At 40.7% G+C, this 16,937-nt stretch overlaps 1 protein-coding gene across 2 annotated transcripts in view; it reads left to right on the forward strand.

The window, feature by feature from the left end:
• rbpjb (recombination signal binding protein for immunoglobulin kappa J region b) overlaps positions 1-16,937 on the forward strand; it is a 92,894-nt gene that overhangs the window by 66,202 nt on the left and 9,755 nt on the right. For both annotated transcript variants that reach the window (XM_080052230.1, XM_080052231.1), the window contains 3 exons: positions 5,610-5,705; positions 11,995-12,160; positions 12,309-12,483. In XM_080052230.1, coding sequence (XP_079908356.1) covers positions 5,610-5,705; positions 11,995-12,160; positions 12,309-12,483 — 437 coding nt within the window. The remainder of the gene's footprint in view (positions 1-5,609; positions 5,706-11,994; positions 12,161-12,308; positions 12,484-16,937) is intronic.

Raw genomic sequence — 16,937 nt, forward strand, 5'->3', positions numbered from 1 at the left:
TGACATGCTCTACATTCCGATTAATAAACCTATTTTGTATATACCCATGGCGTATGTCATTATCTGACATACGCCATGGGTCTAACCTGCTCGGTAGGTGGTTAGACCTACCCTGAGTTTGTTTTCACTTTACGCTGCAGCTCCGACTGAAGAAAGAGTGTCACTGTCACACGCGTCCCTGTACAGTTTGAAGCAAAATCACTCCATAGAAATCTCCATTGGGATGTTTTTATCATTTCCTGGTGATGTTACGTTTGACCGATCATTTATCTGATCAGTAGCCTTGTTCTCAGCCGTTCATATAGGCGGCCACTTTACACATCGTGACATGCTCTACATTCCGATTAATAAACCTATTTGTATTGTATGCTTTTTAACGTCTGTGCCACCAGATTTATGTCAGGTGGATTCATGTAACGCTGCGGCTGCACGCGATCGTTACTGTTCACTTGTGCGATCCTAAAGTCACAGACGAGCCTCGTTAAATAGCCTAATATGAATATAAAAATTATATAATAATTTAAAATGGATCTGGTAATAAATCAATCAGGCTCTTCAATGGAAACTGTCACCTAATGTGTCTGTTTACTGCACAGTATTAGGCCATAGCTTGCCAACATATTATCCAGCGAATAACATGGCTTATAATGGGCCTATTTGGATTAATTTTACACAAACACATTCGTTCTCGCACTTCATACATGTGCCGACGGAGTCGCCGTTTCTCCTTTCTCCACTTTCTGTGCGTACGCATGGGTGAGAGTTTGCGTGGAGGACCGCACATCTTCCCGTCAAGTTTGGTTTTTATAAATCCCAATATTTGCTTAGAAATTGGCGTGCGCCCTCTTCTGGGCGTACGCCACGTTTATAAATGAGGCCCCTGGGGCCTCATTTATAAAGCTTTCTACGCACAAAAACCTTGCGTAGACGGCAGAAATGTGCGGTCAAATGTGCGGTGGCAAAACGGTGGTATTTATAAAAGAATTCTTTGCGTAGAAGTGTGCGTATTCCCACGCAAACTTTTGACCATGCGTAGAGCTCACGCAAGGTTTTGCAGACTCGGGGAATCAGCGACACTCAATGGCAACACCACGAAATAAAGCTCTGTCATCGGAAAAACACACATATCCTTGGCACCCAATATATTTCATCAATTATGTGCGTACCTATTGTTGCGAATATAGGCTACTGTTGTCTATGGCATGCAGTAATGATGTAGGTTGATTTACTTATCAAGTAGGTCTATACATATTTTGATTATATTTTGAAATTGAATCTTATAGTTCTACTCTATAATAATATCATATAGCCTACGTCGGGAGGTGTGTCCCTGAGTGGCCAGCGGGAGAGCAAATAGTCTATATTTTAGGCTGTGTGTAAAAAGTAGTTTTGTACAAAGTTAAGGCCAACCATATTAATTAAAACTATATATTTCGTTAGATAAAATCATGTTATGAATTTAGCAAATTATTTTATGCATCTCTTTCCCATAACAACTAACCCTCGAAGTTTAAACTAGCCTATAATCTGACGTTGTTGGAAATGTGTTGATCTATGGAAGGGAAACAATGCTTTGGAATATACTATAGGCTAATGCATTATTTCACTTCTCACAACACATTTTATATAGTCCTACATATAGGCTAGTCCTACAGTTTCGCTAATACGTGATATTTCATACAGTACAAAGTTGGGCAAAACATCTTAACAAAGACTATAACGACTGTGCCAATCATGATATGTGATCAGCGCGCGCGTGTGTGTTTGTGTTTTTGAGGCAGTTACAGCGACGCATGGCACGGGCTTTCTTCCTTCCCAGTCGCTTTCTTTGTGGCCGGTTACCTCCCTTTTTTCCTCATGTCAGTCAAAATGCTGTGCTTATTAAGTGCGTCATCATATTCAGGAGCTATTTAGCATTCGCCATGTATGGTAGATTGTGGGATGAAACTGGGAGGTGTAGTGGGATGACACCGGGCGGAGATCGTCCGCGCACAAATCACCGCAGCTGGGTATTTATAAAGGGAAGATTGCGTGCAACTGTGCGCAGCACAGTTTTATAAATCTCAACTTTTTTTTTGCGCAGCACATTCTTGGCTTTGTGCGAACGCAATGTTTTGGGAAGGTTTCTACGCACTAGGGCTGGCCCGAATACCATTTTTCAGACTTCGAATATTCGTTGGTTTTTCCGAGCGAATATTCGAATATTCGTTCCAGAAAAACACACCATCAAAAAATACATAAAAAAAAAATTAAAAAAAAAATTAAAAAGATTTTTTTTTTTTTTTTTTTTAACGTTATATCCCTTTATACTCCCTGGAACCGATTTTGACAGTATCTGCATATTTTGTTGAAGATTTACGCGCTCGGAGGTGAAGTAATGGATGCGCTATGACACTTAGTGATGTAATATCCTCCTAAATGAGCAATACTACTACTACTACTACTACAATATTACTAACTTTTATATCCAAATATAAAATTATTTGATGACATTATATTGCAGTACTAGCTTCTTGCAAAACATTTTTTTGAAAAAAAAAAAAAAAATTATAAAAAAAAAAAAAAAAAAATTATTAAAAAAAAAAAAAAAAAAAACGAAGCTCCGAATACTAATTTAAGCTCCGAATACTAATTTTCCGAACGAATATTCGAATATTCGAATAATTCGGGCCAGCCCTACTACGCACACCGTTATAAATGAGGCCCCTGGTCTTTTTGAAAAAGCTTCAACGGAGAGTTTCCAGACCAATAGGCACAGCAAATTTAATTTGCCAGAGCCTAGTGGCAGGTCTGGGAATGCCAGGCTACTTTTAGCTCTCTGGGGGAAGGAAAAAGGTGGTGTTGGAATGGGAACATTAGCAGAATTTTTTTTTGCACAACACTTAGCAGCAGGGCGCTTTAGTTTCTAGCAAATGGGATGGATCGTTTCCATATAAAGCTGATTATTTCATAAATATGCAATCGATATCAGTGAAATCGGCAATACACAAATAATTTCCTTAGTGATAATTCTGTTGCTTGTTATCTTGTTTAAAGGTGGAGTCATCAATTCTTGAGAGGATATTCACTGATCTTGACAAAGTGATCTGGACAACAAGCATTCTCCAGAATCGCTGACTCAAACTTTAATTGATCTATTTTTTATGTATAAAATGAGGTTCCTTTTTTAATATGATTTTTTGTTATTGCTTGTTTTGTGTCCAAAACCTAAAGAAAGATGTTAAATTATATTGTCAAATAAGTCAACGAATAGCATCACATCCTCACAATATTCATCTGGTATTAATTCAATCTGATAAAGGCAAGAATGCTTTAGGAGAGGGTGGGGTGAGTTGTACCAGGGGAAAGTAGTGTCACCCCTTGTTTTTCTAAAAAAACATAGTAGAAATTGGTCATGTGACCACATATTTCTGAAGAGCCATCCATTTGACTCATCCTGTAAAGAAGGGAGACATGGAATGAGAGGTAGCACATTTAAGCTCAAAAAACAGTTTTTTTTAACTTTCAAAGTATAATTTCTATTATCAAGTTTTTTTGATTATTGTGTCTGAACAATTATAGACACGTTTCAAAACATTTGACACATGTTTTAGTGCTTTAGTATGCTACACTGTGAGTCTATACAGTTAGCACTATGTTGGCCCTAAACTGCTGCATCATGCTAGTTTTTCCAAAATGCTGCGGTTGGGGTGATTTGTGCCAAAGGGCCTGGGGTGAGTTGTGCCACGAGAGGTATACGTCAGCTATCTCCCTCCCCCCGACGTGAGGCGGAGTAAAAATCTCACAAAATGGCGACGCGCACAAACCAGGATTATTGGATGCCGTGTGAATAACTGAGGTCAGCCCGGATGCTACATCCATATTATTTACTATCTATGATTGTGACAAACAACCCCATAATGTGTGACAACCGACCCCTTGATGGGGTTGGTTGTCACAATGTGTAAGGGTGTCTTTGATGATTAATTTCTTCTTTATTACAATAAGTTAGAAAAAGTGAGGGGTACACATTTCAAGCCAACATCTTAAGCTTCAATTTAATGTAGGAATGACTATTGAAAGATGTTTAGTAAAAAGTGTGCCTACTAGCCCTGGTCTCCCCTATATGGTGATTTAGTTTGCTATCAGCCAACAACCATAATATGAATCAGTATTCATACAGTCAGTCTATATGAAAGTGTGTGCATGTGTTCATCTGTGATATTACCCTTCCTTCACACCAGAAGTGTGTGGGGAGAACGTTCTGGAGTGTGTGTTCTCCATTTAACCAATCAGGAGTCTCCCTGGGATTTTAACTGAGTCTGTATCCCAGGGTGACACCTTTGTATGTATCGTTGGCTTAAGCCCTGCAGGAAGGAGTTATGTCATTAATGTAAACACAAGAAAAAAAAATTACTAAAGAACGTGCTCGGAGATAAGTCCCAAATGTTTAAATTAAACCACGGCTTTGGAATAAGTTTGCCTGGAGTTGTGTGCAGCTTTTTTCCCCACCTGGCTTGATGATAAGAATAATTTCCTCCATGTGGTTTGTAAATGGGATCAGATTGCTTCGGTTCACTGAAATGTCCTCAAATGTTTGGAATTCTAGGATTGCTTCTCCATAAATTTTAGCTACGGTCACTGGCGGTCATTAATGTAAGAAAATACTGGATTATACCAGAGAAAATAACTTTCTCATTACTCAGAGAAGTAAGAAATAAAACATTTCCCAGTCCATTATAAACCCACTCCAAGCCTTCCTGTTCTTAACACACGCACACACGTGTTCGCACCCAAACACACACACTGTAAGGGGCCCCTTGCTTTTCTTAACAAAGGCCTTGTCTAACCCGAGTGTGCAGCCCAGCATTGCGCGGCAGACTGGAAAGCCGTGTATGTGAGTGGGAAGCCCTCTGAGCAGGCTGTCGTGTCAGGTGTCACTGACATCTTTGGCTGTGTACTGATTAGGTCAAGGCGGATTTATGTCCGTGAATGCAATGCGTCTTCATTGTGCATCTAAAGCCATGATCTTTGACCCATTGTTTTGTAGCCTGAGCATAAGCTCTACCGGTCTCACAAATCATTAAAACAATAAGGCTTGCATGCAAAGGGGGTGTTAGGGGGGTTGACAGAAGTAATTGGAGCATGGCCCCTTGCAACATGTTGACGAGATGAGGAATCTTTGCTTTGGCGCTCAACTAAGATGTCTTTAGTTTTTTTAAGCTCTAGCGTTTTTTTTTCTCTCTCCTCCTCTAGCTCCCCCCCCCCCCCTCCTCCCACGCTCCTCACTGTCCCCATGAGCCAGTCATTAACGGTTCAGCCTCCCCACCCCCCACAAACACACACACACTTCAAAAGGACCCAGGGGAGGACCTAGCTTTTTTCTTCTGGCTAGCGCATTGTGCAGGCTCTATTGGCTCTCCCGAGGTCATAACGAGTGTACTGCCAGTATTTCTGTATGTTATCATTCCATACTCAACAGTTTTTTCTTTTTTCTTCTGTGTGTATCTGTCTCCACTAAAGCCTGGCCACACAAACACACACACACACACACACACACACACACACACACACACACACACTCATCTGCTGGATCTCTAAATGAATCATTATTTTTTTTTATGTTGCAGAGAAGCCATGAGGAATTACCTGAAGGAGCGAGGCGACCAAACAGTCATGATCCTCCATGCAAAAGTTGCACAAAAATCCTACGGCAATGAGAAAAGGTGAGTGAAATAGAGGCAGCAGCTCTCTTCCCTGATCCTTTTAGAATGGGTGCACCCCCCTTGTTTATGCTAAGCTAAGCTAACATAGCTTCAGACAGATATCAATCTTCTCATCTCACTCTCAACATGTCAAACTGCTTCTTCAAAGTTTTATTTAGTCAATGTACTGAATATTTTCAAATAATACTACATACAACTTACAAAAGGGATCCTCAGCAACATATACAGTGGCTTGCAAAAGTATTCATACCCTTTGAAATGTTCTACATTTTGTCACGTTACAACCACATACGTACATTTATTTTATTGGGATTTTATGTGATACACTAACACAAAGTGGCGCATCATTGTGAAGTGGAATGAAAATGAAATGTGGTTTTAAATTTTTTTTATAAATAAAAAACTGAAAAGTGGCGTGCAAGTATTCAGCCCCCTGAGTCAATGCTTTGTAGAACCACCTATCACTGCCATTACAGCTGCGAATCTATTGGAGTACTTCTCTACCAGCTTTGCACATCTACAGACTGATATTTATTGCCCATTCTTCTTTGCAAAATAGCTCGAACTACTGATCCAGCGATGGAGAGTGTCTGTCAAAAGCAATTTTCAAGTCTTTCTCAATATTGTAAATTGTTTTTAAGTCTGGACTTTGACTGGGCAATTCTAACACATGCCCATGCTTTGATTTAAACCATTCCATTGTAAATCTGGCTGTATGTTTAGGGTAGTTGTCCTTCTGGAAGGTGAACCCACACCCAGTGGCGGAAACTAACACTACATCACACTATCACCACAGTGAAACATGGTGGTGGCAGCATCATGCTATGGGGATGCTTTTCTTCAGGAGGTACAGAGAAGTTGGTTAGAGTTGATGGGAAGATAGATGGAACCAAATACAGGGCAGAAAACCTGTTAGAGTCTGCAAAAGACTTGAGACTGGGGCAGAGGTTCACCTTCTAGAAGGAAAACTACCCTAAACATACAACCAGATCTACTATGAAATGGTTTAAATCAAAGCATAGTCATGTGTTTGAATGGCCCAGTCAAAGTCCAGACCTAAAAACAATTGAGAACATTGAGAAACACTTTTGCTGTTGACAGACGCTCTCCATCCAATCTGATGTTGAATCTGAACCTTGAGCTAATTTTCAAAGAAGAATAAGCAAAATATATCAGTCTGTAGATGTGCAAAGCTGGTAGAGAAATACTCAAATAGATTTGCAGCTGTAATGGCAGCGATAGGTGGTTCTACAAAGCATTGACTCAGGGGGCTGAATACTTTTGCACGCCACACTTTTCAGTTTTTTATTTATAAAAAATAAATAAAACCACATTTAATTTTCATTCCACTTCACAACGTTGCACCACTTTGTGTTAGTGTATCACATAAAATCCCAATAAAATAAATGTACGTATGTGGTTGTCACGTGACAAAATGTGGAACATTTCAAGGGGTATGAATACTTTTGCAAGCCACTGTAAGCAATTGATCATCAACTCAAATAACATCGGCCTGTTTAAAAGGGCTAAGAAGCCCCACTGCCTCTTATTTTTTATACTTGATCAGCAAATTAACCCTTTTGGACAAATCAAGAACAAAATAATGGGAAATGATGAACCAAAACCGTCAAACAGTCCACAAAGAAGAAATGACCAAACCTTCAATGACAGCTTCAGCTCAAAGCCATTCAATCCTTTGTTTATTCACTTTGAAATTCACTTTGATAAAATCTCTCTGTTTCTGCTCATTATCCGAGTTATTTCACAGACCTCGACCTTTTGCTGTAACACAGTGAATTTTGGAATTGGTTTTGTAATGTATTTGTACCATGGGGTGTTTATGTGTCAGGGTTCAAGTAGGCTCGGGCGCATATGTCGCTAGAAATGTATCTACCAGTAGAGATTTGGCAATAGCGTTTATATGCTGAGAAAAAAACAGTAACTTCTTCTACCACACTAAGCAGTAGGCTGGCCCATCTACCACACAGCTTTTTTAAATGAAAAATTAGCAAATTTTGCAGGGAAAATTCAAGTATTTTCTATACACACACTCACACTCTGATACGCTTTTTTTGGCACATTAGGTTTCTGAGCCTAGACCTGACCAACTGAAGCAACCCCAGATCCTACTGTACACTGCCACACAGGCTTGTACAGTAGACACTAGGCATGATGGGAGCATCACTTCATCCACCTCTCTTCTTACCCTGATGCACCAATCATTCTGGAACACAGGGTTAATCTGGTCTCATCAGACCAAACAACCTTTTTCTATTGCTCCAGAGTCCAATCTTTTTATTGCCTAGCAAACTGAAGAATTTTGTCCTGATAAGCCCCACTGAGAAGTGGTTTTCTTAAGGCTACACATCTGCATAGTCCATATACCTTATGTTCTCTTCACATTGTGCATGTGGAAATGCTCTTACTTTCACTATTAAACATAGCCATGAGTTCTACTGTCGATATTTTACATTTCCACAAACTGTTTTAAGAGAACTCCCATAACAATCATTAAAGATTTTTTTCCGACCAAATGTCTTCCTCAAAGATGACGGTTCACCACTATCTATCCAGGTTTTAATAATGTGTTGGACAGTTCTTAAAACAATTTTAGTAGTTTGTTTGATGCAGTCCAATAATTTCGCACCTCTGAAACAGTTACATCTTTTCCAAAACCAGAGCATGTTTTCTGACATGGTTGTTTAAGAAATAAGAAGCTATACACTGCATCAGTTACACACTGCCCAGCCAGAAAAAGTCACCACCTGGATTTTACTAAGCAAATAGATAAGAGCCATAGGTCAAAAACTGCAGTGATTAATATGTTTCACTTGGCAACACGTTATTTTACCCTAACTTATTAGGTACACCAGTTCAATTTCTTGTTAACACGTATCACTTATCATCTCATGACAGCAACTCAATGCATTTAGGCATGTAGATCTGGGGCCTCATTTATCAAACTGTGCATAGGATTTGCGTTGGAAGTTTGCTTCCGTAGGATTTAGGGAAATGCATGCGCAAAGAGATTCGGATTTAAGAAAAAGTGCTCACGCACGTCCTATGCCTGTTTCCCTGTAAATCACAATCAATCCTAAATGGGCCGCAGCCTTTGTGGGCTCACGTAACGCGCATATTTACCAATACATAGTCATTGAAACGCCCCAAATTAATATCATCAATTTAATGAGTGCATGAAGGCGATCGTGGCAAACTCCGACTGAAAGGGAAATGGAAGAATATACTTCACACGGTGTGGATCATTACGGCCAAGCCGAAGTTCCCGTTGGGGAGATTGCGACCAGGCAAAATACAGTTTAGTGACACAGTGTGTGTGTGTGTAAAGGCGTCAAGAACGTCAGCGTGTGGCAATCTCTGTTAATGCTGCAGCCTAAAGGCCAGGACACACCGGTCCGACTACTGACTTTCCGTACGTGCTGCGCTTGCGCGGGACGTAATGTCTCCATAACAGCAGGCGGCGCTAATCTGTATTTTGGCCCCAAAAAATACGGAAGCCGGAAATGATGGGACAGCTCTCTAGACCATAAACATAGATATAAATGCGTATTTATATATACGTATATGGACCATAAAGAGCACCATTTTTAGCAGAGAGTGTCGAGCATGGTGTCGAGCAGTCAAGAAGGGTTGATGCATGTGAGTACTCGCTGAACGAAACAAACAAACACATTAAAACAATGGCTAGCGATGCGATACTGTTGTCAGTTGTTTGTGCTACCCGCCTCACTTCCGGGCTTCACTGATTCGCTAGCCCTCCACCAATGAAATTGGTCCTACTGAAAGACTGCCCGATGCCGACTGAACATATTCAATCGGCTGAAAAGAAGCCCGACGACATCTATGACGGCCGACGTCACCGAACACACCAAACAGATTTGTGTCCCCGCCCCCTACAGACTCTCCGACCATGTCCGATGGCCTATTATCGGGCCGGTGTGTCCTGGCCGAATGTCAGACTGTGGTCGAAATAAAAAAGAAGCAATCCGACATAAAAGTGGACGCAAAAAAGTGCATATCCTCACACAGCAGTGTTTAGGCCACGAGCTGGGGACACTGAGACCCCCCATGAGAAACTGATTTGGGGAATTCCTCCCAGGCAGTGCCGGCAGTGGAGGGTTAATAATAAACTTCACAGCCCCTTTCAAAACACTGTTACAACGTGCTTAAACATGAATAAAACCACCTAGATAAAACTGACTAAAAGCCATGAAAAATTAGCACAATATGTGATGTACTGTAGGCTTATGATTAATGTATGAATCTGTGCACTCCTGACTGCCTGACTGAGGCAACGAGAACAGCGTCAGTGTAAAAGTAATATGTATTCCACCTCAATATAATCAGAATGAATTCAATAACATGCAGGTTATTCTTTAATAACTGCAGAGCATATTCGAACGTTGTTGTTTTTTTAATTGATATTCATATATCTCCGTTTGTAGGCTCTTTAAGAAGATCTTAATTTATTTATTTATTTTTGGTATCACTCCATGGAAAAATCCGTGGAGGCATTTGTTTATTCATTGTAAGAATGGCTTCATCCGTATTGAAAAGGAACTCCCAATATATGATAGACCTACATGGCTTATAATAGGCCTATCTGGATTCATTTTACACAAACACATTTGTTCTCACACTTCATACATGTAGTCGCCGTTTCTCCTTTCTCCACTTTCTGTGCGTTCACATGGGTCAGAGTTTGCGTGGAGGACCGCACATCTTCCCGTCAAGTTTGCTTTTGATAAATCACAAAGGTTGCGTACTGCGTGGCTTCTAATGTGCTTACGCAGCGTTGAAAAATTAGGCCCCTGGACAGGACAACTTGTTGAAGTTCAAACCGAGCAACAGAATGGGTAAGAAAGGGGGTTTAAGTGACTTTCAACGTGGCATGGTTGATGGTGCCAGACGGGCTGGTCTGAGTATTTCAGAAACTGCTGATCTACTGGGATTTTCATTCACAACCATCTCTAGGGTTTACAGAGAATGGTCCGAAAAAGAAAAAATATCCAGTGAGCGGCCGTTGTGTGGACGAAAATGCCTTGTTGATGTCAGAGGTCAGAGGAGAATGGGCAGACTGTTTTGAGATGATAGAAAGGCAACAGTAACTCAAATAGCCACTCGTTACAACCAAGGTACATGCAGAATACCATGTCTGAACGCAAAACACGTCAAACCTTAAGGCTACAGCAGCAGAAGAATGAATGCAGTTCGGAAGGCCAAACGAGTTCCAATCCAGTGCTAGCAAGGTCTACATAATAAAGTGGCCGGTTAGTGTATATTTTGCACAAGTTTTTCATTGCATGGAAATTCAAGTTCCATGATACTAAACGATTTGAAAGAAGATTTTGACCATACCGCCCAACCCCATAGCCTGTCTCTCACCTTTCTAACTCTCAATCTCTCCCCCCACACCTCCTGGCTCACTATGAACAATCTTCAGTCCGCACCCTCCCAACCCTGGGCTTGTTTTGTCTTGCGCTGCTTGCGATCTCATCAGGGCCCGGTCTATATCCTGGTGAATCAGCCATTGCGGGCCAGCCTCCAGGCCTCTCCAGAGACAGTAGAGAGAATGAGACTCATATGAATTCCTTTTAGATAAAGTGTAGCCGTTTGGTCCAGTTAAGAGTCAGTAGGAAGTACAATAGAGAAGATCAGGAAAAATGGATGACCTTCTGCAGATGGAAAAAGCAATTCTGCTTTTAATTTATTCTATCAGATCAGTTTCATGCTGGACGGCTCATGTTAACATCTGCTATATTAGCTTTGACGGCTGAGGAAAGAGTGTTTAGTTGGGTTGTACATAATGGTAAATTGATTAAAGTTTCTGACTGCCTTGTTTAAGCTTAGTACAGGTCTGCCCTCTTCTGGTGTAAATAAGGAGATGCACTGGTCCAGTGTGGACTATTTGAACAGTTGTTTTACTTTTTAACCCTTGTGCAGTGGTTATGTCCTTTAAACGTCCTTTTCTTAATATGGTGTTTGACTTAATGAAGTCATCACAATGTAGAAGTACACCTTTTAAAGCCACCAAACGTTTCATGTAATGTAATTTTTTCTTTTTTATCCATCCAAGTGAATTAAAAGCACACTTACAGGAGCAAAAATGCTCACACACATTTGGATCCACTCGGCCGAATAGTTCAGGTGGTACTATTCGAGCACCTGATAGTTCGAAGGTGTAGAAGTGAATATCAATAAAGAAAAAAAGATCTAACTTAGTAGGGATTGAGTTTGAAAGGTTCCTGAATGGTTGTGTGTCCATGTGCAGGTTCTTCTGCCCCCCTCCCTGTGTCTACCTGATGGGCAGCGGCTGGAAGAAAAAGAAGGAGCAGATGGAGCGGGACGGCTGCTCCGAGCAGGAGTCTCAGCCCTGTGCCTTCATCGGCATCGGCAACAGCGACCAAGAAATGCAACAGCTTAATTTAGAGGGAAAGGTACAGAATGCCAGCACACACACACAACTAGACACTAATAATACAGGAAGGCCTTTGGTGCTTTTGGAGGTTACGAATTCTACATATAGTTATAATTGCAAAAATTGATCATTTGTGTTGTGCTTTTCTATCTTTTCCCCTGCTCTAGAATTATTGCACAGCCAAAACCTTGTACATATCGGACTCGGACAAGAGAAAGCACTTCATGTTGTCTGTCAAGATGTTCTATGGCAACAGCGCCGACATCGGTGTGTTCCTCAGCAAGAGGATCAAAGTCATCTCCAAACCTTCCAAAAAGAAGCAGTCCCTGAAAAACGCTGACTGTGAGTTTGTGCTCGCCGTACCCGCACGAACACATACACTTCCTAGAGAAAGTCACCATACCCTTTGGACAAAGTCACCTTTTTTTGGTTTTTTTCTGAAATTTTTGGGGGAAATATTTCACTTGAATGTTATAAGTCCAAATGTGTAAAAAGTGCTGTTTCAAATGAGTATGATGACATTCTATAGGTACTGTATGTCCGTCATGTCGGCCGGGGATAGATGTGGCGGTAGCCTGGTCCTACCAGACAATCGTACTTCATTTCATTTGTACAGAAGGTCTGGAATCGCTCAAACGACAAACGTAAACTCACTTGAAGGCGGGTGTCTGTTGAAGTTTAAAACTATTGGATCTGCCCAGTGCCACTCTGGATCTGCCAACCAATCGCATGACGTTTGGTCGTGACGTATGTCATGCGCCGGCTTCTGAATACAACTGAAACTCAAAGTCATGTTCTCAGCAACTACCTCTGTTCGCTGATTGGACAGCCAAAAATCTGGCAGAGAAAATGCCGCTAATATACCTCGGACCCAGACTGACTACTGAAGGGAAATGAAAATTGAGCGGAAGTAGGTAGGCAGTGCCGGGCTAATGTGGCAGTGTGTTAAAATGAAATATTTGGCCAACATTTTAACTTTTTTATTTTGATCTGTATTCTTCGGTCAAATGTATATATACAGTCAAGCCCGAAATTATTCATACCCCTGGCAAATTTTTACTTACAGTTACTTTTATTCAACCAGCAAGTTCTTGATTGGAAATGACACCGGCTACACCAAGAAGATAATAAGATGATGTACAAGAGGCATCATTGTGGAAAAAAATGTTTTTCAGCTTTCACATATCTATCTATCTATATATATATATATATACAATCATATGAAAAAGTTTGGGAACCCCTCTCAGCCGGCATTATAATTGACTCTGCTTTCACAAAAAAATATAAAAGTGGTATGTCTTTAATTTACCAGGAACAGCTAAGTACTGGGATGTTTTCCAAACAAAGATTTTTTGAAAAGCAGTATTTGGTTGTATGAAATAAAATAAAATGTGAAAAACTGGCTGTGCAAAAATATAGGAACCCTTGTGGTTTTGTTGATTTTAATGCCTGTAACAGCATGTAAAACTGATGATTTTAAACACAAAGTTGGTTGGATTATGTTGTTAAGCCTTGAACCTCATAGAATTGTCTGTTTTAATCATGAGAAAATGTATTTTAGGTGCCTAAATGCAAGTTGCACTTCTCTTTGACTCTCTGCTGAAGTGAGACAGAATGGGATCATCAAAACAGCTCCCAAAAGATCTTAAAAACAAAGATTATTCATTGTTATGGTTTAGGGGAAGGCTACAAGAAGCTTTCCCAAAGGTTTCAATTGTCAATTTCGACTGTAAGGAACGTTGTCAGGGAATGGAAGGACACAGGCACAGTTGCAGTTAAACCCAGGTCTAGCAGACCAAGAAAAGTACAAGAGCGGCATATGCGGCGGATTGTGAAAAGATCACCTCCAAAGACCTGCAAGAACATCTGGCTGCAGATGGTTCTACAATTCAGTGCAATTTGCACCAAAACATCTGTATGGTCGGGTGATGAGAAGGAAGCCCTTTCTGCGCCCACGCCACAGATACAGTTGCATGGTGTATGCAAAAGCTCATTTAGACAAGCCAGCTTCATATTGGAAGAAAATGCTTTGGACTGATGAGACAAAAATTAAGTTATTTGGTCTTTATAAAAAGCAGATGTTTTGGTGCAAATTGCGCTGAATTGTTGAACGATGTACAGATGCACCATCTGCAGCCAGATGTTCTTGCAGGCCTTTGGAGGTGATCTGTGGGTTGTGTGCAACCATTCTCACAATCCTCCACCTATGCCGCTCCTGTTTTTTTCTTGGTCTGCCATGCCTGGGTTTAACTACCACTATGCCTGTGTCCTTCCATTTCCTGACAACGTTCCCTACAGTCGAAATTGACAATTGAAACCTTTGGGAAAGCTTCTTGTAGCCTTCCCCTAAAACATGACAATGAACAATCTTTGTTTTTCAGATCTTTTGGGAGCTGTTTTGATGATCCCATTCTGTCTCACTTCAGCAGAGAGTCAAAGAGAAGTGCAACTTGCATTTAGGCACCTAAAATACATTTTCTCATGATTAAACAGACAATTATATGAGGTTCAAGGCTTAACAACATAATCCAACCAACTTTGTGTTTAAAGTCATCAGTTTTACATGCTGTTACAGGCATTAAAATCAACAAAACCACAAGGGTACCCATATTTTTGCACAGCCAGTTTTTCACATTTTATTTTATTTCATACAACCAAATACTGCTTTTCAAAAAATCTTTGTTTGGAAAACATCCCAGTACTTAACTGTTCCTGGTAAATTAAAGACATACCACTTTTATATTTTTTTTGTGAAAGCAGAGTCAATTATAATGCCGGCTGAGAGGGGTTCCCAAACTTTTTCATATGACTGTGTATATATGTGTATATATATATATATATATATATATATATATATATATATATATATATATATATATATATATATATATATATATATATATACACACACATACATACACACACACACACACACACACACACACACACACACACACTCTCACTGGCATTTTCTTGTTAACACATATAACTAATCAGCCAATCACATGTCAGCAACTCAACTCAGCATTTAGGCATGTAGACCTTGTTGAGGTTGAAACCGAGCAACAGAATGGGGAAGAAAGGGGTTTTAAGTGACTTTGAACATGGCAATGTTGAGGGTGCCAGAAGGGCTGGTATGAGTATTTCAGAAACAGCTGATCTACTGGGATTTTCACTCTAAACCATATCTAGGGTTTACAGAGAATGGTCCAAAAAAGAAAAAATATCCAGTGAGCAGCATTTGTGTGGACGTAAAATGCCTTGTTGAAGTCAGAGGTCAGTGGAGGATGGGCACACTGGTTCGAGATGATAGAAAGGCAACAGTAACTCAAATAACCACTCGTTACAACCAGGGTATGCAGAATAACATCTCTGAACCCAAAACACGACCAACCTTGAAGCAGATGGGCTATAGCAACAGAAGACCCCAGGGTGCCACTCCTGTCAGCTAAAAACAGGAAAATGAGGCTACAATTCTCACAGGATCACAAATATTGGACAATAGAAGATTGAAAAATCATGCCTGGTCTGATGAGTCTCGATTTCAGTTGTAACATTCAGATGGCAGGTTCAGAATTTGGCATAAACAACAGGAAAGTATGGATCCATCCTGCCGTGTACCATCAACCATGCCATGTTCAAATTCACCTAAACCCCCTTTCTTCCCCATTCTGATGCTCGGTTTGACTTAAGTACATTGTCTTGACCACGTCTTTTTTTTTTTTTTTTTTTTTTTTTTAAAGATATTTTTTGGGCATTTTTATGCTTTATTGATAGTGCAGAGAGACAGAGGTGAAATGGGGCAGAGAGGGGAGTGACATGCAGAGAACGACCGCGGGTGGGAATCTCGAACCCGGGTCTGCTGCTGGGCCCGGCCCGGGAGGGGGACGCCTTACCAACTGAGCTAAAGGCGCCCCCGTCTTGACCACTTGTAAATGTATAAATGCATTCAATTGCTGCCATGTGATTTGCTGATTAGCTTTTTGTTTTTATAAGCCTTTGAACAGGTGTACCTAATAAAGTGGCCGGTGAGTGTGTGTGTGTTTTTATATATATATATATATATATATATATATATATATATATATATAATATTACTTGACTGTTTATGTATTTACCACTCAGTTGTTATAATTTGGATTTTCATAACGTAACCACCCTATGTGTGTGTGTAGCCCCTTTTACACAGCCAGTGAAAGCCGGGAATATGCCGGAATTTCGGCCCTCTGCCCTGCTGTATAAATGCGACCGTTGCAGAACGAGGGAAGAAAGGTGCGAGAGATTGTTCCAGGAATTTTACTACCTCGGGGGGTAGTAAGATTGCCGACACAATCAGTTCCGCCTCTCTGTATAAATGCAGCCAGCTTGTTGTTGCGAAACAGGGGGGCGTTTGACGTTCCATAGCCTACGTTCTAAACATGCGACCATGTTAGCAGTTGAAGGACGTGTGTTTAACATTAATCACGGCGGCCTGAAGTCCCGTAAAAATCACCAAATAAAAGGAACGGCGTATAATCTAGCTGGTCATAAGGTCCCCACGCTTAATTTTGCAGAGTGTATGAGTCTATTTCTGCCCGGGGAAAGTTGTACAATGGGAAAGCTAGGCTAAGCTAGGCTGCGACCGGATCGCCGCCGCTATTATTATCCTAAATCTGAGCGTATATCCACACTTTATTTCTGCCTACAGTAACTTGACTTCACACACTGTGTGTATGTGTATGTCTGATTGGCAGATCTCTGCCCTCACAAAGAGACTCGCTCACAGCCAACCTGTCACACAAACACACACAGACACG

The sequence above is a fragment of the Ammodytes marinus genome (assembly GCF_949987685.1).
Source record: "Ammodytes marinus genome assembly, chromosome: 23".
In the NCBI taxonomy this organism is placed as follows: domain Eukaryota; kingdom Metazoa; phylum Chordata; class Actinopteri; order Uranoscopiformes; family Ammodytidae; genus Ammodytes; species Ammodytes marinus.